We start from the raw sequence: 27,819 nt of genomic DNA, 5'->3' as shown, positions 1-27,819 counted from the left end.
GACTGGGGCTCAGGAGTGAACAATGCTTTCTCTGGCTCTCTTGGTGCGTTTGTGCTGTCTGTTTAAATTCTGAGCCGCTCCAGTCTCACCCCTCCCTTAGGAAAACTACATTTCCCAGCATGCCTCACCGCAGCACGGCTTAACGCTCGCGATCTTTGGGTGCGGTAGCTCTTATTGGCTGTGAGCCCCTTTCCGAGCCCGCTCGCTGATTGGTCTGTTCATATCGAGGAGCAGCTTCTGGGCCTGTTATTGGAGAGTCGAGCTAACGTTGACATTTGAAATCCTGAGGCGGGGGGCGGCAGCCTGGCTCTGAGAGCGGCTGGGGGTGAATAGCGGAGGAACCCGGGCAGCGGAGCGCACGGGCAGGCCTGAGGCCTGCGACTTGCCGGCAGGTAGGGGAGCGAGGGGCCGGGGCGAGGTTTGTGGGGTCCCCGCTGGGAGGAGGGCGGGGCTGGGCGAGAGCGGATATGGGGGGGCAGTAATGGGGGTCCCGAGGCGCGGTGGGGTTGGCTGCTGGGGTGATCCCGACAAAACTGGGAGAGATGGCGGGGGGGGGGGGGGGGGGGCTTTTGTCCGACTGTCGGGCTCGGCCGGCCTCGTCCTCCTCGCCTGCCGCTCCCTCTAGTCCATTCTCCCCGCTGGTGACCGAGTCCGGGCGACTCCAGGGCCGTGCCTTGTTCCTCAGAAACGCGTCACGGGAGGGAGAACGATGTTGAATCCTCCGAGGATTGGGCCGAGGCGTGACGGGCAGCTCGGGTCGCTGGTGGGGCTGTGCCGCTCCTCAGTCTCGAGTCACTCACATGCAGCTCCTTTGCTGCTGGCCCTTACTAGACGTGACTCTGGGTAGGTGAGAAGGCTGAGTAAATCAGCCTGGCAATCATGGCTTGTAATTGATTAAAAACCAGTTGTTACTGGTTAGTTAATTTTTTTACATTGTATAGTCAGCCCAATGTCTATGCTGTCACTGAATCCTTAAATCTAATTGTTAAATATTGCAGAAAAAGTTTGTTTGTTTTTTTAAATGTGGCATGCTTTCCATGTGTGCTCAAGGAAACTTTAAATATCGATGTTATTTTATGACCGTGCTTCTCAACGTATTTACCTTTGCAGGGTGCATATGCTACCAGTGTGGCCTTGAGGATCTCCTATGGATTGAAGAGTGATAGAGATGTGGCCGTGTTAGTCTGGTCTAACTGAAACAAAAGACAGGACTATGCAGCACTTACAAGATGGTTTATTAGGTGATGAGCTTTCGTGGGCCAGACCCACTTCCTCAGATCAATTTGTGGAAGAAAATTGGCATGACCATGTATACCAAAGTGATACAATTTAAAAAAAATATATAAAATTGACAAATCAGATTTAAGAACAGAGGCGGGGCAGTGGGGGGAAGGTTAGTGTCTGTGAGGTAATGACATTGGGGTGATAATTGGGGAAGCTACCTTTGTAATGGGTAAGATAATTAGCATCTTTAAGACCCATAGATAAAGTGTCAAATTTAAGCACGAATGACAGTTCTGAGGCTTTTCTTTGAAGTCTGGAGTTAAAATCTCTTTGAGGCAATATGAATGTTTTAAGGTCATTGAGAGAATGGTCAGTCTGGTTAAAGTGGCAAGCAACAGTTTTCTGTCTGTGAGGGAGCCTGATGTCTGTTTTATGAGCATTGATTCTTTGGCAAAGTGTCTGAGAAATTTGTCCAGTATACATAGCAGACGGACCCTTTAGGCATATGATGGCATAAATTATGTTTCTGGATGAGCAGGAATATGTGTTCTTGATCTTGTAACTGGCATGGTTAGGACTGATTGATCAGTTTTATGTGTGTTCATTTTTTTCATTGTATCACTTTGGTACATATGGTCATGCCAATTTTCTTCCACAAATTGATCTGAGGAAGTGGGTCTGGCCCACGAAAGCTCATCACCTAATAAACCATCTTGTTAGTCTTTAAAGTGCTGCATAGTCCTGTCTTTTGTTTCAGCTATGGATTGAAGTGTGTGTTGATTGGGCTGCAAGTGAGGCCACATCTGGAATATTGTGTCCAGTTCTGGGGCCCCTACTACAAAAGGATATGGATGTATTGGAGAGGGTTCAGCGGAGGGCAACCAAAATGATTAGGGGGCTGGAGCATATGACTTATGAGGAGAGGCTGAGGGACTTGGGGCTGTTTAATCTGCAGAAGCAAAGAGTGAGGGGGGATTTGATAGCAGCCTTCAGCTTCCTGAAGGGAGGTTCCAAAGAGGATGGAGAGAGGCTGTTCTCAGTACTGACAGATGGTAAAACAAGGAGCAATGGTCTCAAGTTGTGGTGGGAGAGGTCCAGGTTGGATATTAGGAAAAACTATTTCACTAGGAGGGTGGTGAAGCACTGGAATGGGTTACCTAGGGAAGTAGTGGAGTCTCCATCCCTAGAGGTGTTTAAGTCTCGGCTTGACAAAGCCCTGGCCAGGTTGATTTAGTGGAATTGGTCCTGCCTAGAGCAGGGGGGCTGGACTTGTTGACCTTCTTAGGTCTCTTCCAGTTCTATGATTCTAAGTGGTTTGCGGGTTAAGACCCACTGTTTTATGAACTATATAGAGAACATGCATATGCTAATATAAAACACGAACATGCATACCATTGACGCTAGGGATGTAAAATCCCATTTAACAAGTTGACCAGTTAAAGTTTCTATTTCACCGGTTAATCAATTAAATGAGAAGTGTAGGTGTTGCTCCTAGCATGCTGCAGACAGGCTCATCAGTTAACCTTCACGGTTACACACAAGCACCCCACCTGCATTGCTGCCTCTGTATCAGAGGCAACAGCAAGGGGAGCAGGTGGAAGCCAGTGCTTGCTGGGAGCTGGCTTTTAAGCGGTTTCCTGAGGAGCTTCTGCCCCCTTCCCTGAGCATGTGAACATATAACTGCTGACAATTTGAGCAGTTAGACATTTACCAAAAAAACCTCCTGCATTTTAACATCTCTAATCATAACCAGTAAGCGTCACCTGCCAATGGTGAGGCTTACTGGTTATGATTAGGGATGTTAAAATGCAGTAGGATTTTTTGCTAAAAATTTGAGCAGTTAGACACTTACAAACAACCTTTCACATCCCTAATTGAAGCTGCCTGTTTTCATGTTCTGCTGAGTAACTGAAGGTATTACCCATTATATCCCTATTATGGACAACCAGTTACCTGGTAAGTATCACTCTTACTGAGGGATGTTTACTCCGCACCAGTTAACTGGTATCTGGGAATGGCCTGCAGAGGGCTGCTGTAGTCCCAAGGGGGCTGAGAGCAGCAGCACCAAGCATGAAGCTGTCTCCCCCTCTTTCCCCCTCCCCCATACTTGAGGCTGCTGGCAGCCCCAAGTGTAGTGGGGGAGGAGAGAGGGTGCGGGAGCAGAAGCAGACTTCTTCCCCCCCCCCCCCCCCCCCCCACATGCTTAGTTCTAGTTAACATCCCTAGTTCATAATAGGGATGTGTTAGTATACATGTTTAAATAGTTAATCAATGAGCCTGAGCTCATTGTGCTCTAAAATTATCTATCCTTTGTCTTTGATTTAAAACTCTCTGGAAAAGGAAGTATGAGAAATTGTGCTCGCATTGCATGGGAATATTATATTCCGTATAAAAATCTGGTTTTCATCTACTCCACATGTGGCCCATGGGCTGCCTGCGGCCCATTTGTTTGTGGCCTGTAGTGTGGTTTGGGTTTACATGGAGCTCAACATGTGGCCTGTGGGTGGGAGCCAAAACAAAAAAAGTAGTTGATATAAAGGTCTTCTGTTGAGATGCATTTTAGTAATTAAATTCCTGGGCTGTCATTGCTCATTAAAAGTGCTGTCATATAGGTGAAAATTGGATAAATATTGCATTTTATTAATATCAGCAGAATTTACTTAAATGGGGCCTGTGTGTTGTATAATCTTGCCTTAATCTTCATATTCATGCCCATCAGTGTGAAAAGCTATTCGCATATATTTGCATGTATATGCAACTACACTAAGTTGCGGCCCTCAAGATGTGCTGTAAGTGTCATTGTGGCCCCCGGGGCTTCCAAAGTTGAGTAGCCCTGTGTTCAAATATTATACACAATATTTATGTAAATAGGACCCTATGGTTCTGTGTGCCTTACAGTGTCTGTTTGGACTGTTACAATTTATATTTCAAGGGGATGAATAACAAGACATTCTGTGGGAAGAAATGCATATTACATCCTTATGTCCACCATACCATTTCAGAACATTGTCTATTAAGAGCTTTGGTCAAATAAGGAGTTTTAGGAACTTAATTATGATACATAAATAAAATGTTGAAATTTTGTGTGCATTCTGTTCTCCCTATAAAAGCTATGGCTATGCCTAGCTTGAATGTCATGATGACTGCACATTCCTGTCCAGTTTGGGTGATGGAAGGAAAGAGAAAAGAACTGTAGCAACCAGGTTGTGTTTACCACTGTCAAAAGCAGAATTGCTGATGCTTGTATCATATTACACTAAACTGAAAAAGTAAATATGTATGTTAACTTGCACAAGGATTTTGAGTATTAGTAAAACTCATTTGTGTCTATTAAACGCTTTCTTCACTAGCATGCCAGGTTGATTGTTAGGTGTCTGTTATCTGAAAGCACAGCTGCCTGACCACTCCCTCTTATTCATGTTGTGGGCATGTAAATGTGTTTATTTTCTAGAATGAGTCTGCAGATTTTAAATGGCGAAAACATTGGTGATGATCTAACGGCAGAAAGCCGTTCCTTCCTTTTCCCATCACCAGAATCCACAGGGAGACCATCTATCCTTCGTCCATCACAGAAAGAAAATCTGCCACCAAAAAATGTAGCAAAAGCTACGAAGGTATGTCCATGATTGTTAGCCTTTTCCCTTTCACCGTTCCAGGACCTCACTCACAGAACACCATGTATGCATTGTTAGTGCCTTAAAAATATTCAATCAGAAACTGTTTTTTTCACCTCAAAGGTAACTTTTCAAACTCCTATGAGGGATCCGCAGACTCACAGAATCCTGAGTCCTAGTATGGCAAACAAACTGGAGACTGCTTTCACGTTAAATGATTGTACAGAAGCTCTAGGACACCTTCATCTGCCTGGATCCAGCAATGCTGCGTGAGTAATATTATTGCTCTTCCATATTAAGACTTTTAAGTTACTAGACTGCAAATGCAATATATGTTGAGGATTACTATCTCCCATTAGAAATTGTCATAATCAACTGTGAAGCTTTTATACTAGTCAGAAAATTATAAAAGCAATTTGGTGCTGCAATTAAGAATTATACAAAGGAGCATATATAGCTAGAGCAAAAATGCCCTAGTAAGAAACAGTACTAATATGGTTTGCAATAGAAATTCCTGTACTCTGTTCCCAGCCCTTTTAATGATACTGGTCAAAGGAGTCTGATTGTAGGTAATGTGTGAATTATGCCTATATAATAATGCTGTGAAAAAAGCCCTTAGACTACACCTTTGTAATACATGTACATGACTAGAGTTCTTCAGTGATACTTAAATTATCTGAAATAAAGAACAAAATGCCAATCTTCAAGCTGGATAAAAAAGAACCGTGCAGAATTTGACCACTAGTCAAAGATTAGTCTCCTGCAGCCCCTCTGAACTGAACACTACTATTTGAATCTAGCTCTTTAGGCATAATTACTAATATTTAATTGTAATTCATATGCCAACTAAACTCTCTTATACATCTAAATATGAGATCTGACATGTAGGGACTAAATGACTTTTACAATGGTAAAGTGGAACATTTGTTGACGATGTTGTCAGTAATGATTCAGGCACCAGTACCAGAACTATTAGTTTGGTTGTGTGTTTCCTCTCTACCTTTTCCCATGCTAAAGTGAGAATCCTTGTATTGCTACATAGTCCAGTGCTGCTTATGTTAAGGAGCCTAAGGATTTACTTTCTTCTTTCTAATCCTAAAATATTATAGATGGAAACATTCTAACAAGTGCACTGTGGTGCATAGTTCTCAAGCTCTTATTGGGCTAAACACTGAAAGGTTGGGAGGGGTCTGACTTAGACAAGTCTGCAAGTTCCTGTCTCTGCAAGACAGGGTGAGCAGACCATAGTGAACCATATCTGTTCTTGCTTCCAACTTTATCAAATTAGAACTTTAACTGGTTGGCTTTTAGTTATGTTTTACTGTTTAGCATTTCTGTGTGCAGCATTCATGTAACTATTTTTGTACTTTTTTGTGAAAGACAAAACAATGGGAGGAAATACTTTTTCAGGAAGTAATGTCTTAATGCTCTCTAGTACATGAGCTACGAATAAGCTAACTTGAGCTCAGGGAACTCTGATATGTGAACATACCTAACTTTAGAATTTGTGTCTATAGTGAGTATGCCTGATGATTCTATCATTTATTCACTTATAGCAGTCAGTCATTTCTTTCTGTTGCTCCAGGAGCCTTATTTGTGTGGGTTTTTTTTCCCTCCTTGTGTTCTTTCTTGCCTCTCTGGGCTGGATACAGTAGTTTGAAGTCTAAGACTTAAAAACTGTTTATGACTTTCGGGCATATGTTGCATAGATTTGAAGGGGTGTTTGCTGGCGGCAAAAAAAAGTCAACCAGAACAGTTGTGTTCAAACTCCTATTTTCCCTCATGACGCAATTGAAGAAAATTGTTGATGCCTGCAATCCAGCATAATTTGACTTAAGTGGGGGCTGTGGATGAGAGCTTTTGGGCTGTAGGAGAGGCTCTGGCTTTGGGGAATGGTGTCAGGGCTGGGGCAGGAGGAGCTTACTTTGAGCAGCTCCTGGTCAGCAATGCAGCAAGGGTGCTAAGGCAGACTTCCTGCTTGACTTGGCACTGAAGATCATTTCTGTTCCCTCGAAGCAGCCAGGTTCCCACCCAATGCTCAGGGTAGGGGCAGTGCTTGGAGCCCTGTATGGTCTTCCCTGCCCCCTACATAGAAGCTAAGCCTGCTGCTGGCTGCTTCTAGAGTGCAACACAGTCTGTAGTGCCAGGACAGGCAGAAAGCCTGCGCTAGCACCTTTGCTGATCACCTTGCAGCAATGAGACACAGTGCCTGATATTTCATGACCCAGTATTAGGCTGTGACTAGAGATGTTAAATCTAGATTAATCAACTAATCGAATAATTGATGGAATTTGTATCTTGCTACATTTCAGGGGTGGAAGCTTTGTGGGGAGCATGGGGCCAGTGTGGGACTCAGTCCCCCACTTGCCCTGTGCTCCCCATGGTGCTTTTGCTTTTGAAATGTACAAGAGCCTCGGAAGTGCTGCCAGTTCCCCACTGTGCCCCTGGCATGGGTCGCCCCTGCCCAGAGAGAGCGCTGGGGGGAACCGGCTACTCCCAGCTCCTCCTGCCCGCTGCCCCTCTCTGATCTCTGATGGAGGCAGTGGGTGGGGGGAGCAACTAATCAAGTCACTAGTCACTTACATCCCTAGTCGTGACCAGTGGATATCAAACAACAGAACTAAAACAGTGATTAGAGAAAGTAAAGCATGGAATGGTCAAAGTGAGTCATGCTACAACATGGTACAGTATGCTCGTGGTCAGCCCCCCCCCCCCCCCCCATCCTTACAAACTCTGTATAAATATCTGCACTAGCCCAGGAATGTATGCCATTCTTTGTATTTAAGGTGTTGGGGTTTTCTTTACTACTGTGGTAGATATTAAGCCTATCCTATTGGATATTCAGCCCCTCTTGTAAAGCATTCTTGGGTTGAGGTGAGGAGAAAAGGAAGGGGACCCAGCAGTGTTTTTCCATATATACACAATGTGGAAGAGAACTTATTATGATTTTTCTCTAATCTCTGAACGAGACCAGGTTAATAGGCTCTTTAGAAAGCACCTGTATTCTCTTGTTTTTTATGGTGATTTTAGCCCTCCTGTCCAGCTCTTCTGGTGTTGCATATAGCATTGCAAACTTGAGCATGTGAGTTGGAGCATGCGTTTTTTAATGGTTATCTTAAAATGGCTAACTATAAATTAACACTGATTTTATTTCTGTGCAACAGAAATCAACAAACAACCGAATTTGAGACTAGACCTAGCAGAGAAGATATGCAAATGGAGAAGGCCGTTGTTCCTTATCCAGATGATGAGATGCCAGTGAAAAGCTGTGGTACATACAGCATTGATTTTGATAACTTAAACAACATGGATCCGTTTCAGAGTTCTTCTCAAATGCAGAATTCTCCCAAGAGCCTAAAAAACTCTTCTCTATTAATAGCTAGCAACCCTGAAATGGCTTCTGAAAAAAATAATAGAAATTCTCTCTCTTTGAATGATACACTTCCTTTTACTTCCCCACCAACAGTTACAGTCTCAGAGACAGCAAATCTAAATGAAGACAATCTTGTAGGCCTCTCAAAAGAGACCATTTCCATAGATGTATTGGTGTCAGAAAATGAACCCAAACCAATTCCTAATGATACTGAACAGGATATAATGCCTACTTCTGGACAAGTGAGCAAAACTAATTCTCCTCAGGGATCAACACAAACAGAGATTTCTACACCTTCTGTACAAGGATCTTACAACTTTGATTCTAACAACTCTGATGTAACACATCCTATCAAAACTGGGGGATCAAAACTACAGAATTCTCCATTAGCAGAAATAACTTCAACAAAAGAGTCAAAACTTGTAGAAGAGGCTGTCTTCTCCAAGCTCGAATCTGTAAAACTAGAATTTGACTTTACTGATGAAACAGCTAGTAAAAAGCCACCTCCTAGGAAACTTGGAAAAAGACCGGGAATCAAGCCCCCTTCCAAAAAAGCTGCTGTAGTTCAAGGGAAGACATTGGAGAACTCTGAGGCAAAAAGCAAGAGTAAAACAGAAAATGAAATTCCTGTTTCCAAAGGCTCTTATAGCTTTGACTGGGACAAATTTGATGATCCAAACTTTAATCCATTTGGAGGAGGTTCCAAAGTTTCTAGTTCACCTAAATGCCCTAAACCCAACACTGAAAAAGCTAATCCGCAAGAAGAGCAGGATATTACCTTACCAAAAGGGGAACCTCTTCCAACAGAACAGATTAACAGAATTGTTGTAGATGCAATTGAAGAAATAGTGCCTGAAATTCAGTAAGTAAATCTTTGAACTTGTGGAAAGGCCTCAAACTCTTCAAGGCAAGATGAGAGTTATTTTTATAGAAATGTTGCTGGGTTAAGAAGTAGAAACTTCTTTTAAATCTAATCTGTTTTCTGTCAATGGAGATGGCTGTTTGGCCATTCTGTGGTAGTCATGACTTGCTATACATCCATGATAACATTTTAGCTTTCATGGGAGAGGTATGCTCAGGGCTCAACCTATGGCGAGTAGATTTTAGCTCGACACGGTGCCACAGCGCAGTCTGCACATGTGCAGCGTGCCAAACCGCACAGCTGGCAAGCAGGGCTCGCTGCTGCTTGTCAAGCCCTGGGTATGCTGATTGTTAATGGGAGAGCTTGCTGCCATTTAAACAGACCACTATATTGGTAGTGGGACAGGAGGTAGGGTAAGCTCTCAAACAAGCTTCCTATGTTTAAATGGCTTAGCTGGATGTAGGACAATATTGAACCTTAGAACTGACTAGATTACTCTGACTTTAATTATTTGTTTAGTTGCTTCTCTGAACAAAAACCGAGTGAAGGTGAAGACAAATCTGTGGTTCAAGTAGAAATGAAAGAGGACTCTTCAAGAGAACTAACTATGGTAATCTACCCCCACTCTGAGCCCCTTCTAGCCCCCAACTCTGACTCCTGTACACGCAACCTTTTGCCCTTCTTAATGACTCGAGCAACCCCAGGTATACATGCTAGTGTATGTATTTAAGATGTATACACTTCTTAGTTAAAAACATTGTTTAAACTAGTTTGCTGTTTCTAAAGAAGCTGCTGTTCTCCCCTTCTTGCATGCCCTTCTAAAATTGCACCTCTTGTAGATTGTCATACTTCTGTAGTGAAAACAAAATCGATTTTCAAAACTGATGTAAAGAGGGATTGGGCCCTGTCTGTGCCAAATACATCAGACTGAGTTTATGGAACTGTCAGTCAGATCAGTATTATGGACCATATCTGTTTAGAATCTTTTAGGTATTGACAGCATAAAGTGCACAGCACTCTACATTTAAACCAAGGGTTGAGAACCTGACAAATGCAGTTCTGTCTGATGTGTAGATGAATGCCATATGTTGGGTTAACAAATTCCTTCTGCTGTTGAGGTCTTCCCTGTGAACTCTGTTTAGGATAACTCTTTCAATTGTTAGTTTAATCAGTTTGTCACCTATCTCTCTAATTTCTGTAAGTGCCATAGATACGCTGGGCCAGTCATACCTCCCAGTGTTCCATATTACAAACTAAGCATGTCTCCCCCCATCTAGGAGGAAAAAACAAGCTCAGCTATCTTGCCAGTTGATGCCTACAATCAAGATAACTTGCCTTTAATTGGCAATGGAACATCTTTGGCTGACCAAGAACATGAAGGCAATTGCGAGAAAACTGAAATGGCAGTTAATATAAATGATCCAACAGCAGTCACTAAATGTGATGAGTACTTCAGACCCTCAACAGAAGGTAAGAATAAGTTGCTCTTAGCAGGGCACTGCAACAGAACTTAGACATATGCTTTTAAAACCGCTCTTTTTAAAGGGGAGGAGGGAGTTGTGGTGGTTTTGTTGTTGTTGTTGTTTAAGCCACCATAACTGGCAGGGTTGTTGGAGCTGGTAGTCCAAAAATATTTTTTCTTTCAATAATTGATTAGATTTCATGTCAACTAGCAATTGATACTAAATAACCAGGTGTCAAAACCAGTCATCATCCAAACCAGGCCTGGGCAAAATACGGCCCTCCAAGGCACCGGATCTGACCTGTGGACATAGCAGGCTCTACGCTTGCTTCACTCCACCCACATGCCACTCATATTCCCGTATCCATAGGGGACTATGAGTGGCATGGTATAAGAGATGATGCTTGCTCCTGCCACCTCTCAGTTCCTTCTTGCCACCAGTGACTGTGCACAGAATATCTGCTGTTCCTGCTAGCATTTTTTAGTCTTCATTCTTACGAATTAGATTCTACAAATCAGTTGTACAGTTACCCGTAGCAATTGTTTAGAGTTTTTGTTCCAGTTGGGACAGGAATTGGAATTTAGTTCTAATTGGAACAGGACTGGCCTGTGGCCATGGCTACAAGCCCTGCAATAGCTGCAAATGACATGTTCCATCAGCAATCATCATAGTTGCTGTCTTAAATGGATCATGGTCAGCTCCTGCACTCCAGCTTCACATCTCTCCACCTCTCCATGGTGAACCCAAAGGAGTGGAGCTGCTTGAAGGAGGTCCTGCAGGCTCACTGCTCTGCTTTTTGAGCTGGTAGGCTTCTGTTCCCTTTCACAACTGTCATGGAAGGTTGCGTTTTTGATTGCAGTGTTGTTGGTGAGACAAGTCTTTGAGATTGAAGCTTTGACCTCAGAATTGCTATACACTGTCTTCTATAAAGATAAGATATGGCTGTGGACCTGCGTGGCCTGGCCTGCCTGCCAAAGATGGAGCCTACTTTCCATGTGCATTAGGATATATTCTTCCCAGAGTTCTGTTCCAAGTCATACAAGACCTGTGAGGAGATGTGTCTCCACTAGGGATGTAAATGGGTAACTAGTTAACTGGTGTTTGAGAACAGCCCTGTGCCTGCAGCCTGGGATGAGCATTGAGCTGTTCCGGTGTGGGTTGGGAGCCAGCCGCGGCCACAGCACCAAGGTTGGGATCCCACTTATTTGGTTAACCGGTTAAACCAGTTATTTATAATCCTGATTAGTTAGTTACCTAGTCTCTGCATGTTGGATGTCTGGAGGGTTTTACTTAAGCCTTTCTTAAGTAAATACAAATCTTAATTGTGCCAGAAGATAGGATGAAGGACCTTCAGGTTTCCTCTGAGGGCTTACAACTAGAGCATGTCTTGCATAAGGATGTGTCATGAGCTGGCGTGCTTGCCACCACCACCGATCATCGGAGCTATGCAACTAGAGTGCAGACTTCTTCAGTGGCTTTCTTAGTGCACATCCCTATCCAGGTCATCTGTAAAGCTACAACATGGTCCTCAGTTCATAGCATGCTATACCATCACTCAGCCAGCTAAAAATGGCATTGGGTTCGGCAGAGCTATGTTGCATTCCGCACACTTATGAGCTCTTACCCGCCTCCGTTGTGACTGCTTGGAGTCACATAATATGGAATGGACATTAGAAATGTAAGCGACTAGTCAATCACCCCCCATGTCCCTGGTGCCTCTGTCACAAAGAGGCAGCCGGGGGCGGGAGGGTGGTAGGAAGGGGTGCTTAAAAGTCAGTTCCCCTCAGCTCCAGCTCTGTGGTAGGGGGCGGGGTGCAGTGGCAGTGTTCCAACTTTGAAATGTACAAGAGTCCCTGCTGGGGCTCTTGTACATTTCAAAGGCAGAACGCCCTAGTCCTTATTAACTAATTGAATAGTCGATAGAAATCCCATTGACTATTCGATTTAGTTAATCAAAATTTAGCATCCCTAATGGACATAAACAAGCACTTACAGAAAGATAACTGTCTTTTCTTTAACTGGTGTTCTTTGAGATGTGTTGCTCAGGTCCATTCCATGATCTGCTCTCCTTCCCTACTTCGGGAGTTTCTGGAAAGAAGGACCTGAGAGTGTGGAGAGCTGGTAGCACCTTTATATTGTGCCATGCAGGTGCCATTCCCCTACAGATACTATTGAGGGGGAAAAGCTTCAAGCATCATTGCATATGGCAATTACACATACCAAATATGGAGTGGACATGAGCAGCAAATGCATCTTAAAGAACATTGGTTATAGAAAGAGGTAACTATCTGTAAGAGGAGGGGGGGAGGAGGGAGAGTAATCTGAGGGAAGAAGGGTGGTTTTGTTTTTAAATGGCCATTATTTGTTTTTTCCCTTCCTTGTTGAAGTTCAGAGTTCTTTTCCTTCTGCTAACCACTTAATCTAACTGAGAGACCGGAGTTTCCCTTTGCTTCCTATCAATTTTAAGTAAATGAAACTTTCCATCCTGATCTACTAACAGCTGTATTACAGCATTAAATTGTCATTTTTATTAATATATTATCTTTTCCAGTTCTAGGAATGGGCATAGAAATAGATTTCCTGGAACAATTTGGTAAATCTTCAGTAAGTATCTGATATTTAAATAGCTAAACTTCTTGGCTTAAGAGTAAGGGATGAGGTGAGAACAGTAAGGGTGTGTCTAGACAGCACTGTTCTGTCAGAATGAGCTACACAATTTGTCTAGCGCCAAACTTCAAAATAAGGCACTATTCTGACAAATCCCTTAACCCTCGTGGAATGAAGGTTACAGGGATGCTGGAATAACATGCTTGCTATTTTGGGAGGTAGTGGGAGTGCTTAAAGATGCAGTGTCGCTATTTTGGGATACTTAGTTATTCTGAAATAGCGCCGCAGTCTAGATGTGCCCTTAGATATAAGCCTTTTTTCACTAGGCTGCAGTTCAAATGTGGCCTAGTTGGGAGCAGAATGACTGTACCATCTCATGGATCGACTATGGGTTGAGCTCTTATGTGTGATTTCCCCTACAGCTAGCTGCTTTGTTGTTCTAGCCAAGTCTGAGGTTTGAATAAGCACATGGGCTAAGTCTACACTGGCCCCTTTTCCGAAAGGGGCATGCTAATTTTACAGGTCGTAATAGGGAAATCCGCGGGGGATTTAAATATCCCCCGCGGCATTTAAATAAAAATGTCCGCCGCTTTTTTCCGGCTTTTCTAAAAGCCAGAAAAGAGAGTCTACACTGGCCCCGATCCTCCGGAAAAAAGCCCTTTTCCGGAGGATCTCTTATTCCTACTTCGAAGTAGGAATAAGAGATCCTCCGGAAAAGGGCTTTTTTCCGGAGGATCGGGGCCAGTGTAGACTCTCTTTTCCGGCTTTTCTAAAAGCCGGAAAAAAAGTGGCGGACATTTTTATTTAAATGCCGCGGGGGATATTTAAATCCCCCGCGGATTTCCCTATTACGACCTGTAAAATTAGCATGCCCCTTTCGGAAAAGGGGCCAGTGTAGACGTAGCCATGGATTGAACTACCATCTTTTCCTTTAATGTATACCCTTCCAAAACATAAGAGTATGGGGAAGCTTCCCCAGTTGGTACCCTGTTCAATGAGTAGAAGACTTCAGGCTCATCAGTTATTAATTAAGCACTTCCAAATTGCCCACCAATCTATAAACATTCTTTGTCCTGCAAGAGAAATAGTTCTACCGTAACAGAATGGCCCTATCTTCTGGAGAGAATACACCACTTGGAGTTGGGGTGGCCAACCCGAGGCTCACGAGCCACATGCGGCTCGCGAAGAAAAAAATTGCAGCTCCTGATGGAACCGGAACCACTCAGGTCAGCCGCTCTCACGGCCAGGCTGCTGTAAGCCACATGTGTGCTCACAGCCCACACCATTCCGTTCACGGTTCCCAGCGCACTACATCGTATACTGCACATGCAGGCTAGGTCACACAACATCCCAGCTTGCATGTGCTAGCAGCTGGCTGCTGGGTGCAGGCAGCGGCTTTGGGATCTGGGCATAAGGTTGGGGGGGGAGATGCCTGACTCTGAGGCTAGATCTAGACTGCAAGGTTTTTACGGAAAAAGCTACACTACAAAGTAACACATGATTCCATGTGAATAATATCTCCCCTATCTCTTCCCAGTTTAAAGAGTCTGCTTTGAGGAAACAATCCTTGTATTTGAAGTTTGACCCTCTGTTGAGAGACAGCCCCAAAAAGCTGGCTCCTGGTACTACTGAAACAATAAGCACATGTGTAATTAATGCACCATTTCAAAGTGGGTAGGTATTGATTATCTAAATTCTAAGACACAAACTTGGTTTTGAACACTTTATCTCTAATTTTAACTGTGGCTTTTAGTCCTCTTTCTGACTTAGGTATAGTATCTTTGGAAACCCCAAAACCTGCAGTGAAATCCCTTCAAAATGAAGAAAAGCCTAAAGGACTGGATCTTCTGGGAACTTTCTCAGCTCCAGTAAGTGAACCATAAACATGTCAATTTTCATGTTAGTGTAATTTTGAATGTGTTCCTCTAGTGGAAAGTTAGACAGCTTTTATCATCGTATTGCCTGCTTAGTGTTCAGAGACTGCTGCGGGTTAGTGTGTTGGTGTTACAATTGCCAATACTCTTAAACAAGGCATATGCCTTCACTCTGTATTGGTGACAAGGAGTACTGTGGCACCTTATAGACTAACAAATTTATTGGAGCATAAGCTTTTGTGGGCAAAGACCCACTTCGTCAGATGCTTAGTTTGCTGGGCGGTGTGCATGTCTGTGGAGGGAAATGATAATGGTAGCCATTCAAACTTTTTTTTTCTCCTCCACAAAGGATACAGTTCCGTTGATTCCAGATATCTCAACCAGTAATGCTTCACCACTTTCTCCTTTTGCTGTGCCACTCAACGGTGCAGTTGATGCCATTATAGAAGTGCTGAAATACAGCCAAAAAGATATGGATGCAGCTATTGAAACAGTTAAACTAGAGGTAAGAAGAAAGCCTTTATGAATGTGGCATTTATTTTGGAAAGGCTTGTCATTATAACCTGCAAACTTACTCCTCTAAGTTACTCAGCACGTACTAGGCATCTCTTTCAACACTTGCTATTAGGGATGTTAGATATTGTGTAGTTGAATATTCATGTAACTGCATGAAATCTTAGCGGTTACACAACTATTCAATAATCCCTGGGGGCAGGGCCAGCAGCCAGTGCATTCCCAGTCCTACTCCTGGGGAGCTCCCTGCCTCTGTATCTGCTCCCTGTATCTGGCAGCAGTGTGGGGTAGCAGGCAGGACCCACTCTGTGAGGGGAGTCAGTTTAAAAACCAGCTCCCTGTGCAGACTTGCTGCCCTGCGCTTACTCTTAAGCCCCTGTCCACAGGGAGCTCAGACCTGCCATGGATACCCCAGAGACCCAAAGCTGCCGTGGACAGAAGCTGCTTCGTGGCAGCCTCCCCTACCTACTATCCCGGCTGCCATTTCAGGCAGGTGGCACTGCAGAGCTGGTGTTGGGGGAGCTGACTCCTGCCTCCCCCACCTCTCTGACTCTGTAGGAGGCAGCAAAGGGATGGGGGCGTCTGAAGAGCTAGCGTGCGTTGGGAGCCTTCTTGAAAGCTGACTCCCCGCACACGTTGTCTCCCATAATATTAATGCAACCACTGCTCTCCATGCTACAAATGGTGCTTGTCACAAAGTGGAATTCAGTGCTAATTTATGAACCATGAAGCCATCCTTAAATTGCTGTAGCTCTTAAAATATTGAATAACTTGTTGAATTTACTCTGGGATGGGGGAGAGTAGCTGTTAGGATTACTTGTTTTTAAAGTTACAGACTATGGCACCTTAGACTAAAAATATATAGTATCATGAATAAAACTCACTACATGAAAGCCCATCAGATGAACACTGAATACATCTGATGAAGTGGGTTTTGCCCACGAAAGCTCAGATATATATTTTTGTTAGTCTCTAAGGGTATGTCTACACTACCCTCCTATTTCGAAATAGGAGGGTAATGTAGGTATACCGCAATTGCAAATGAAGCCCAGGATTTGAATTTCCCGGGCTTCATATGCATAAGCCGGGCGCCGCCATTTTTAAATCCCGGCTGGTTCGAACCCCGTGGAATGAGTAGTAACGGTAGTTTGAACTAGGAAGCCTAGTTCGAACTACCTAGTTCGTGCCGCGTGTAGCTGCGCGGCACGGGGTTCGAACCAACTGGGATTTTAAAATGGTGGCGCCCGGCTTATGCATATGAAGCCCGGGAAATTCAAATCCTGGGCTTCATTTGCAATTGCGGTATGCCTACATTACCCTCCTATTTCGAAATAGGAGGGTAGTGTAGACATACCCTTAGAGACTAACAAAAATATATATCTGAGCTTTCGTGGGCAAAACCCACTTCATCAGATGTATTCAGTGTTCATCTGATGGGCTTTCATGTAGTAACGGTAGTTTGAACTAGGAAGCCTAGTTCGAACTACCTAGTTCGTGCCGCGTGTAGCTGCGCGGCACGGGGTTCGAACCAACTGGGATTTAAAAATGGCGGCGCCCAGCTTATGCAAATGAAGCCCGGGAAATTCAAATCCCGGGCTTCATTTGCAATTGCGGTATGCCTACATTACCCTCCTATTTCGAAATAGGAGGGTAGTGTAGACATACCCTAAGGTGCCACAGGAATGCTTATTGTAGAATTTAGCTAAATGTCCGACTTAAAAGGGATACTATGTCAAAGTGCTTATTTCTTACATATCTTTTGTCCCAAGTGTTCTACACTCAGAGGTTGTCTGAATAAGTAGTAGTGGAAATGTGCTTTGTAGATGGATAGCTTTTTTTAAAGAGAAATTTCAGATTTAATTGTTGCTTTTCCTTGTTATAGAATTTCTTCAGCAAAGATTTTTAAATGGGCAAGTCCCATTGAGAACAATAGGGCTAGAAGTACAGAATGTTCTTAGTAAAATGGCCAGTATATACAGTCAATGTTTTCCCTTCTTCCTGATAGCATGGAATGCATAATCTTTATAAGGCAGTTTGTTACTCCAGTGAGTGACTCCAATAGGAAACAGAGGCTATATTTGCTAAGCAATATTTATGACCAGAACCAGGCAAAAGTTTTATCTTTACAAACCAGGTTCTTGTAATCTAGAGCCACTAAAACTAATATAACATCATGGTTATTTCATGGCTTCACTACCATACGGGGGGGACCCTTTGCTGTGTGTGTCATAATTTAAAAACAAGCCAAATATTATAATTGAAGACTATGAATTTCCTGAGATTATAATACTTACTACTAGGATAGTTCTACATAGCTAATGAGTAAAACTGTAACTTCATCTTAATGTAACTTGTATGAACACAAGGAAAGATTCAACCTGCAAACTGGCATTGACCTAAAAAGATTAAAATAATTGGCTACATGTTGTGGGTCAGTAGTGTAAAACCTCTAACAATGAAGGGAGTAGGTTGCCAATATCACCAATTAAGGGAAATCTAGTTGGAAAAAACAAGTGTGTGATCAATGTATGTATAAATAGTAAACTTAGTTTTGCTGTATGTTGCAATAAATACCATACTATCTCTGTACACTCAGCACTTGGAAGGATCACTGGTAATCTGTTTTAAAAGCAATTTGTGTGTGGGGAGGAAGAGGAGGGTTATTTTAGAAGTGCCGAGTATTACAAAGAACATAAGACTGGGTAATTATTGTGTTTAACTACTCTACTAGTCTCACTCTAATTTGTACTAGAGCTTTCTTCTATAACTGACACTTATAAAATCGTGTCCATAGGGAAAATTTTATCCTCTATCAAAACCTCTTTATACTAGGGATGTTAACATGTAGTCGACTATGATTAACTGATAAGCATAAGCTTATTGGTTAAAGAGCCAGTGCTGCCTGCCCCCATGCTCACTTCTCTATGCTGCTGCCTCTATGAAGTTGCTCTGCCTCCGAGGGAGCAGCCTCTGTTCAAAGTGGGCCTAGGTTCGCTGTGGATAAAGGATGGTCCTTGGCAGCAGCCCCTGTCTGCAGGGCTTCCCAGCTCCCTGAGAACAGAGGCTGCTTTGCTGCAGCCTCTTCTGCCCACTGCCACCCGACACTGCTGCCTCTTCATCAGAGGCAGCAGCACAGGGTGGGAGTGGGGCTGGAGTATATTGGCTGCCAGCCCCGCTGCCAGCCCCACTCCTAGTGCTAGAGAATAGTCATGTAACTGCTAAGATTTGATGCGGTTAGATGACTATATTCAGTTACCCAATATCTAATATCCCTACTGTAAACTAACATTCTGAACAACTTGAACAATATCTTATTTCAGTTCCCGTTAACTAAACTGTGAACCTTTTTTTAGGTTCAACAAAAGCAGATGGAAGTTCTGGAATGGAAAAAGAAATATGAGCGACTTTATATGGAGTACCAAGAAATGGGGTATGTACCTGTCAATTATACAGCTTGACTTACTGCTTTTAATTGCTTTCTCTAATGTATATTCAATATTGATTTTTGTTTTTGTTTTTTTAGAAAAATTGTTGCAGAGTTTGAAGGAACAATAACCCAAATGATGGGTGAGTGTATTGAATATTGAACTCGAGATGGGTTTTTTACTTAGACCTGAAGGGCATACTAAATATAGTTGGCTTTGAAACACACAGTCTAGTACTCTTCTGGTTAGTACTTTAGTCGTCTTTTCAATACTCTGTTATATGTTCTGTTTTACTGAATCCTTGGAAAGGCAATCAGAGCTTGTCTGATAATGCTAGCAAAGTCAATATGTTTAGGAACAGATCTCTAACGCAGTGTGTGCACAGCTATATGCATCTTAATTACACAACTAGAGTACTTCATGTCTGTTTGACTTGTATAGACACATGTACGTAGCAAAGTGGGTGTCTGACTTATACCTAACTGAAGCATGCACAGTAATGGCCACAATATAGCCCATAGCTCTGCAATTGTGGATGGTACATTGAAAGCTACAGGTTCCACTTGCTTACTAAGCAAAGTCCATAGTTTGATACTGCAGAATAGGAACAGACTGTTGTGCTCGTTTAGATCACATACAACCATATCACTTCTGACCAAATGTCAGTGGAACCATCTGGTGGACAGTGGTGGTTTCTGCTATAGTCTCTATATGAGTTCTAACTGCAGAGGAATAGCTTAACTCATGTCAGCTGAAAGTTTATATCTTGAGTCATAAGAATATGAGAATGGTATGACCCCGTATGTCCAACGGTCCATCTAACCCAATTTCCTGTCTTCGGGTGGTGACCAGTGCTTTAGAAGGAACAGAACAGGGCAATCAAGTGATCCAGACGCTGTTCCCAGGCCTGACTGACAGATACTAAGAGTATGGTTGCATTCCTAACCATCTATTGGTGTACCTATCTGCCACAAAATTACTTTTTAAATCCGGTTATAGTTTTGGCTTCCACAACATCCCCTGGCAACAAGGTCCACAGGCTGACTCCACATTGTGTGAAGTATTTGTTCATATTAGACTTAAACCTGCTGTCTATTTTATGGGGTGACCTCTAGTTCTTGTGTTATGTGAAGTGGTAAATAACATTTCCTTACTCACTTTCTCCACTCCGTTCATGATTTTCATAGACCTTTATTGTACTGTCTCCTCCTTGCTCCAAGTCAACTCTTTTTCTAAAATGAATAGTCCCAGGGCTTGCTTTTTTTAATCTCTTTAATATAGAATCTGTTTCATACCTCTAATAATTTTTGTTGCCCCTTTCCATTTCTAATATATGTTTTGAGATGGGACTGCCAGAATTGAAAGCAGTGTTCATGGTGTAGGAATACCATTGATTTACATAATAGCATTAGAGAATTTTGTCTTATTTCTTAATGGTTCATAACAGTAGTGCCCTTTTTGACTGCCTCTTAGCATTCAGCAGATGTTTTCAGAGTATAATCTAGAACAATCCCTATATTTTTTCTAGAGTTGTAATGGCCAATTTAGACCCCATAATTTTTGTCTGTATAGTTGGGATTATATTTTCCAATGTGTAATACGTTGCATTTGTCAACTTGGAATTTCATATGCTGCTTTGTTTTCCGTTCATCCAATATTAAGAGAACTCTTTGGAAAAGTTAGTTAGCTTTGGCTGTAACTATCATGAGTAATTTGTACCCTCTGTAAATGTTACTTCTCCCCTTTTTTCCAGATCGTTTATGAATATGTTGAACGGTGCTGATCTTAGGGTAGATTTTTGAAGGACATTGCTATTTACCTCTCTCCATTCTGAAAACTGACCATTTATTCCCACCCTCTTGTTTTCTGCCTCTTAATGGTTTACCCATAAGAGGACCTCCCCTCTTATCTCAGGCCCTCTTCCTTTGTTTTAAGAAACATTTAGCAAGAGATGTCAAAGACTTTTTGAAAGTCCAAGTACACTATCTCAACTGGATTACTCTTGTCAGCACGCTTGTTGACCCTCCCTCAAACCCTGAATTCAAATAGATTGGCAAGACATGATTTCCCTTTCCCAAGAGACATCTTGCCTCTTCCCCCACAAATCATGGTAATCTGTGTTGGATATTTCTGTCTTTTTTTATTGTAGTTCAACCAATTTGCTTGGGACTGAAAAGTGAGGCTTATGAGTCTGCAATTCTGAGGATCATCTCTGGAGTCTTTTTAAAAAAATTCATGTCATGTTGGCTATCCTCCAGTCATCTGGTACAGAAGTGCCAGGTTACACACCACAGTTCTTCAATTTCATGAGAGTTCCTTCAAAACTGAGCCTGCTGACAGAGAACTGCTGGGTTTTTTATCAGATTTTTTTCCCAAACTGCTTCTATTGACTCTTCAATCTGAGTTCCTCAGATTTGTCCCTTGAGAAGAATGACTCAAGTGTGGAACTCTCCCTTGTATCCTCTGCAGTGAAGACTGCTGCAAAGAATTAATTTAGCTTTTCCAGAATGGTATTATTTTCCCTGAATGCTCCTTTAGCACCTCAAACATGCAGTGATCTTACTATTGTTTGGTAGTCTTCCTGCTTCTGAGTTACTTAACTTTATAGATGTAATTTATGTTGTGCTTTTCTGTCTGATGTTGATGGATGTTCAGCTGCATGTGTGTTCTCCCTTTGTGTTTCCCAGCTCTGTGCAGGTAGCTGATACAGCAGACCTCGTGCAAATTGCCTAAAAAGGCCGCAATACATGGTTTAGTAGTGAAGGTGCCCAACCAGGTTTATTGTTTTCTGTTGCTCTTTTTAGCTTGCTTAAATATACTTGCTGTGCCAGAGTTTATGCTCCTTTCTGTCTTACTTGGAAGTCAAATCCTATTGAGTATGCCTCTTCTGTCTCTAACAGCTGCTTTTACTGTGTTTTTAGCCATGGTGTTTTTTCTTTCCTATTACCATTTTTAATTTGGGGGATACTCTGTCATTTTAAGAGAAGATATGCAAAATCTATATAATTTGGCTTAAATCCCTAATTAAGGATGACTTGTGTTTACAAGACTGACAGTTCTACAATGTCCTTTGGTCTTTTAAAGCAGTGGTCTCCAACCTGTGGAGGTTGACGGGGCTGGCGCGTGCCCCCCCCCCCCCCCCCTCCTCCAAGCGCCGCGCGCCCGGGGCCGGCGCCCCCCCCTCCCCCAAGCGCCCAGGGCCGGCGCTCACCATGCGCCTGGAGCCGGCTCCGGCACTGTGCATGCGCCACGTGCCCAGGGCCAGGCCAGCCCCGAGCACGTGGCGGGCGCACACGAATGCCCCCGCGGGCGCCATGGCGCCCACGGGCACCGTGTTGGGGACCACGGTTTTAAAGAGAATTCTGAAGGAAATGTAATATCTGCACCATAGACCACGAGAAGTAAAATTTAGTAAGGAAAGTCTCATGCTACATAATGTCTGGTCTTGTGACGTTAGTAACTGGGACGAGGAGGTGCTTTGCTTTCAAAACACCCAGCCCTCTTGTATTTTTCATTTTTAGAAGATGCACAGAACCAGAAGGAGCTTTCAAAAAAGGAAAACCAGAAGATACTGGAGGAGAAACAGCAAGTTCTGTCAGATTTGAACTCCATGGAAAAATCTTTCTCTGAACTCTTCAAACGATTTGAAAAACAGAAAGAGGCTTTAGAAGGCTATCGCAAGGTAAGATGATGGAATGAGACTGGTACAGTCCTTCCAAATCACAAACAAGACAAAATCCACTAAAAGTACTCTGCATTTCCCTCGTTGAGAATTGTATAGTAATTTAACTAGCTCAATTTCCTGTCCTTTTCTATCACTGACAATTGAATGAATGACAGTGAGGAGGAGGTTAGATATGTATCCAAAAACAGACTGTCTCTGGATTATATATAGGTTCCAAGGCCACATAAGATCATTGTGATCACCTAATCTGACCTCTGGTGTAACATGGACCAAGTACATTTGTATGGGAATTATCTGCTTTGGGTTCAGGAGAAGTCTGCCTATTGTGCTAGCTTTTGAAGACCCTAACTTATATCACGCCTCCCTTGTGCCAGAATTGAATGAACAAAGGAGGACCATGCCTTTGCTTTAAAGAGTTTCACTCAATAATAACTTGTTCTAATTTTTTTTTAAAGGCAAACAAATAGATTGAGGGGTAAATGAGAGGAATGACAAAGATAACATGTGCACTGTCCAATCTATGGTGCTAGTGTGACTGGTTTGATTCACTTACCTCCATATATAAAAAAGGAGGTGCTGATGGCACTCCATGGTTATGGTTTGCATTACAGTTTTTGTGGGGGTAGAGTTCATGTATACTGCTCTTCCGTATTTCTACTTTTTAAATGGCTTTGCCTGCCTCCTTTAATTGAGGTTCAAAGTCACAGTTGTCTCATGGTCAAGTTCTAGGGCAGTGAGTCTTCCTCTTTTTAATAGCAGTCTCTGCTATGCTTCTCAAGCACATGGGTCACCTGAGGCCTGATGGTGCATGCTGATCCCTTTTCTAAAATTCAGGGCTGGGGTGTCAGGAGGGTTGGGAGGAGAAAAAGATAAGTAAATCTCCCCTAGCTCACTAAGTGGCTTCCGTTACACTGCAGTTTCATAGTTTATATTAAATACTAGGAGATTTACCCAGCATTGCCTGGGTCCTTCAGGGAAAGGAGCTGGCAATGCAGGAGTGCAATAGGCAGGGCGGGATCTTAGGGATGGAGGGACAGTGCTGGGAGCAGGGGGTGCATGAGTGAAGGTGGTAGATGAGGAGGGACTCAGAGCTGGGGGTTCCAACCGGCATGGGCCTTTGGTCTCCCCATAACTCCTCCCCCGCACCTCCGGCCACCAGAAAGCTACTTACCCCATATGCTGGCAGGCGAGATGGTGGAGCCCCAGTCCTGATGGCCACTCCCTTGGTAGTACAGCTGTCTCCATAGACACTCAGAATAGCTACCCCTTTGCTGGCTTGCTGCCCCCAGTGGTCACTTCCAGTATCACATCCCTTTGAACAGGAGCTCCTCCCTTTTCATGTTATAAAAACAGCCCCTTTCCAGGGGCTTTCTGTTATGGAACAACCAAACCCTGACCTTGCTTTAAGTTAGGAGAAGAGGAAATATCATAGTAAATTTGGTGGTCCTAGCTCTTAACGTTTCGGAGGAGTTCTTGAACAAATGGACTCGCAGACAGACACAAACCTCTAAAATGTAGATGGTGAGAGGGAGCTATTTAATACCTGATTCAGTTGCAGCATGGTCCAAATCCTGATTTTTTTTTTTTTTTTTTTTTTTTTTTTTTTTTTTTTCCCCCCACACATGGATCTTCCACCTTTCCTGGAAAAGGATAGATTTAGCCTTATTGCGAGACAGAGTAGCAGCTATATTGAAGTGGCACAGAATTACACAATTTCAAGAACCTGGTGGCTGTTGGTAATGGAAGATACAAAATTAGATGAAGTTGAGGATACAAACTAGGATGAATTTCTCATTGTTAGCATTTGAAAATGAGTGAGTCTAAAATGGAGATGGAAGAGATCTCACCATTATCCTATTTGTGCTCTTGAATAGACCTTTTAAAAAAAACCTGTAGTAGAGTCTTACCTGCCCCATAGGATAAGGTTAAATGCAAACCATGTCCTTGACACTAACTGAACTCTCCTGTTACACTGGACTAGAATGAAGAGGCTCTGAAGAAATGTGCTGAGGATTATCTTGCAAGGATTAAGAAGGAAGAGCAGCGATATCAAGCATTGAAGGCACATGCTGAAGAAAAACTGCATCAGTGAGTACTCCCTACCTTCATATGTAGGGTGAAATTCTGGCCCTGCTGCACTCACTTGCAAATCTTTTTGTGACGTCAGTTGGGCCAGGATTTCACATGAGTGTCTTAAATCTCAAAACCTTTCTTAAAAATATTGTAACCACTTATAAAGTGACGTACCTATCTTGACTTTAGACCTGTGATGTCCAGCATGCTAGCCACTAGTCACATGTGGCTATTTGGCCGGTTGAGTGTGGCTAATTGGCTATAGCAGTAGCCACTATAGTAACTACTGCTTCAGAACTGGTTGGACACCGCGGCTTTAGACCATAACACATTAGCTTGATTTAAGTCAGATTTAAACATGAGCTCACTTTCATTCCAGAGCAAATGAAGAGATTGCCCAGGTACGGGGTAAAGCCAAGGCCGAGACTGTAGCACTGCAAGCTACTTTGCGTAAAGAACAAATGAAGGTACAGTCTCTGGAAAGAAGCCTTGAACAAAAGGTCAGTATCTGCTACTTGAGTGGTTTAAACTAGCATCAGAACTGGTGTTCTCATGAGTGCCACTGTGAAATAGGAGTCTTGATTTTATGTCTCAAACTTTGGTATGGCAGAACCATTTGATACAGAGAGATGGAACCAATCTACCTTTGCAGAATAATGGGTTCATTTGCATAGATGAGCCTCTGAAGTCTACATATTATTAGTCACTTCCAATACAGGATACTTGCTGGACTGTTGAAATGGTATAACTACTCTAAAATATAGATTTGGGTTAAAAGTGAACAAAATACCTTGTCCTGCGAATGAAGCTTAAATATGATTGCACTATAACAGTTCTAGATGCATTTTAGTACTAATAGAACAGACCATCATGTTCCTGTATGTAAATTTGTAGGCCACTGCCATCTAATAGACAGTATTGTTGGTGGACTTCTTTTCAATGTCCTGAATAGTTAGGTCTGAAAATCTAGTATTCTGCAAGTGCAGGGTTTCATGTTTTCATGTAAATTGCTATTGAATAGTATAATGGCACAAATGGGCTCACCAAAAACTAGTGGTGCATTGTAAGTTCATTAAATTCTCCTTCATGCAAAGCTTTTCCCCTTCTTTTTGAATGCCAGTAAAACCGTTGCTTGTTGGTAGCATCCTGCTCTTCTATTTAACCAATACTATGGGTTGAGCCTCCTTGGTCTGGCACTCTCAGGACTTGACTGGTCCTGAACAAGGGAATTTGCCACTGCTCTTCTGCCTCTTCCCCCTGAGCTGCTGCTCCTCCCCCTGCCTCTCCGAGCTCAAACACTGCAAATCGGCTATTTGCAGTGCTCCCGGGAGGTCAGGGAAGGAGTTGCTAAGCATGGGGCTCCCAGCTTTTCCCTAGGAGTGCTCCAGCCCCAGAGCACCCACGGATGATGCCTGACAAAGGAAGTCCAGATTACAGAGGTGAACATGTACAATGCTGTTGAAAGGAAAAGAGTTGCAACCAATTCTGTGATGCTGCAGAGACTGCTGGCTCTGCTGCCTGTACCCAGCTATTGTGGATGGAAGTTCCACACCCAATCTACTTCCTCCAAATTAACTTTTTAAAATTCTGCATAGTGGGCTCACCGCTTCCACTTGGTTGCCATAAGGATTAACTACCACCACAAACACTTTTAAATACTACACTTTATTTAGCATAATGAAAGCATTGAGAACCAGCATTACTCATGCTATAAACATAGTTCCATATTGAACTGCTTCTTCCATTTAGGAAGTGGAAAAACCAGGTAACAGTAATAGGAGTGTTTAAAGTATAGGTTGTATGTCCCTTGTCCAGCACCCTCGGGAGCTGACTGGTATTGAACAAGGAGATTTGCCAAATGAGGAGAGGTGTCTCAACATGGCCTGAGTTACCCCGGCTAGGACCCTAGCCAGGCCTTGCTGCTGCCTGCCCAGCCATGGCTCCACAGGCTGGAGCACCGTGGCTTCTGCAGCTGCTATTGGCCCCCCACTACCACCCAGTAGTGGGGGCCAGAACACTCTGCTACATCCCTGCCACCCCAGGGGCTCCTGGCCCCTGCCCCTCCTTCCCTACTCCTGCTTTGTGGCCTGACCTCCTTATACCTGGACTCTATGGTCCAAGAACATCCATGGTCCTGCTGGACTACAGAGCTCCAGTTAAGGGAGGTACAACCTGTAGTATCTTCTGTTTAGCTGTAAAGAGACGAGTGTGCGCAACTTACTCACAGTGAGCATCCTTAACAGCAGATACTACATTCTAAAATTTAGACCAGTGGTTCCCAGCCTTTTTGAGTATACGGACCACTTTTCAATCCATTAAAATTTCATGGATCCCCAAACGATCCATTTTTGCTAGCTCAACTAAACCCTTCCCACAACTGATTTAGATACTGCCTGGAAAGTTGAGGAAGTAACATAATGTGGCTATCCCTTCAAAATCTAATTAAGATATGGTTTGTTAGGCTGCCTTGTTCCAAGTCTTTACCGCATTTACAGAATTCATGAGAATTTGCAATGGAACTCCTGTTCCATACAGCATCAAAGGTGCCGTGACTCCGGTGACTGCAAATTCATGATATCAATGTGTTTGCAGTGTTAAGTTCTTGATTCACTAATTCTTTGTCTTCTTAACAGGCAAAAGAAAATGATGAACTAACAAAAATCTGTGACGACTTGATTTTAAAGATGGAAAAAATCTAATAGTTGGACTGGACTACTTTGTACATATGTTCCCTTAGTTCATTCTATCCTTTTTTTCTTTGTTTGTTCAGTAACTTCTTAATTATGTATTTGGAAAGTAATAAATAGACTTTACTTGCACTTGTTCCTTCACAAAATGTTGGCTGTACATTTGTTATGAATGTGGAGTTGACCACTGGATTGGCAAATAGGGTTTTTCCCCCCCTTCCCCTGGGTGGAAGGCCAAGGTGGCTGCCAGGTGAACTTTGATGGAGGAGGAAGAAAGATACTGGAGCCTAAGGTCCAACAGGTAATCTAGGATCAGCGGGATTGGAACCCACCTTGGGTGCACCCCCTTCTGGAAAGCCCAACAGCAGAACTGCTTCCACTTAGCCAGATACGTGGCCCTGGTAGAGGGCTTTTTGCTA

At 43.1% G+C, this 27,819-nt stretch overlaps 1 protein-coding gene across 2 annotated transcripts; it reads left to right on the top strand.

Annotated features, from left to right (window-relative positions):
- The first annotated feature begins 226 nt into the window (after nucleotides 1-226).
- Nucleotides 227-27,532, top strand: TACC3 (transforming acidic coiled-coil containing protein 3). Of its 2 annotated transcripts, none has more exons than XM_006134740.4 (16): nucleotides 227-392; nucleotides 4,676-4,838; nucleotides 4,962-5,107; nucleotides 8,003-9,073; nucleotides 9,593-9,683; nucleotides 10,351-10,543; nucleotides 13,088-13,140; nucleotides 14,681-14,817; nucleotides 14,897-15,011; nucleotides 15,367-15,522; nucleotides 18,884-18,960; nucleotides 19,054-19,097; nucleotides 22,477-22,637; nucleotides 24,622-24,728; nucleotides 25,093-25,213; nucleotides 27,347-27,532. In XM_006134740.4, the coding sequence occupies exons 2-16, from the start codon at nucleotides 4,677-4,679 to the stop codon at nucleotides 27,410-27,412; spliced, it is 2,700 nt and encodes an 899-aa protein (XP_006134802.2). In that variant the 5' UTR covers nucleotides 227-392; nucleotide 4,676; the 3' UTR covers nucleotides 27,413-27,532. The 2 variants fall into 2 exon arrangements, with proteins under 2 accessions (XP_006134802.2, XP_075787016.1); XM_075930901.1 differs by lacking the exon at nucleotides 227-392 and adding an exon at nucleotides 643-843.
- The last annotated feature ends 287 nt before the right edge of the window (nucleotides 27,533-27,819 follow it).

The sequence above is a fragment of the Pelodiscus sinensis genome, chromosome 5 (assembly GCF_049634645.1).
Source record: "Pelodiscus sinensis isolate JC-2024 chromosome 5, ASM4963464v1, whole genome shotgun sequence".
Lineage (NCBI taxonomy): Eukaryota > Metazoa > Chordata > Testudines > Trionychidae > Pelodiscus > Pelodiscus sinensis.
Note: the sequence above shows the minus strand (reverse complement) of the source record. Positions and strands in the feature narration are given on the sequence as shown.

Excerpts from the sequence above, each read along its gene's own strand:
- TACC3 (XM_075930901.1), top strand. The coding sequence starts at position 710 with ATGTTGAATCCTCCGAGGATTGGGCCGAGGCGTGACGGGCAGCTCGGG. Across the intron at positions 4,839-4,961 it reads ATGTAGCAAAAGCTACGAAG|GTAACTTTTCAAACTCCTAT; the intron begins GTATGTCCATGA and ends TTCACCTCAAAG. Across the intron at positions 24,729-25,092 it reads GCTGAAGAAAAACTGCATCA|AGCAAATGAAGAGATTGCCC; the intron begins GTGAGTACTCCC and ends CTTTCATTCCAG.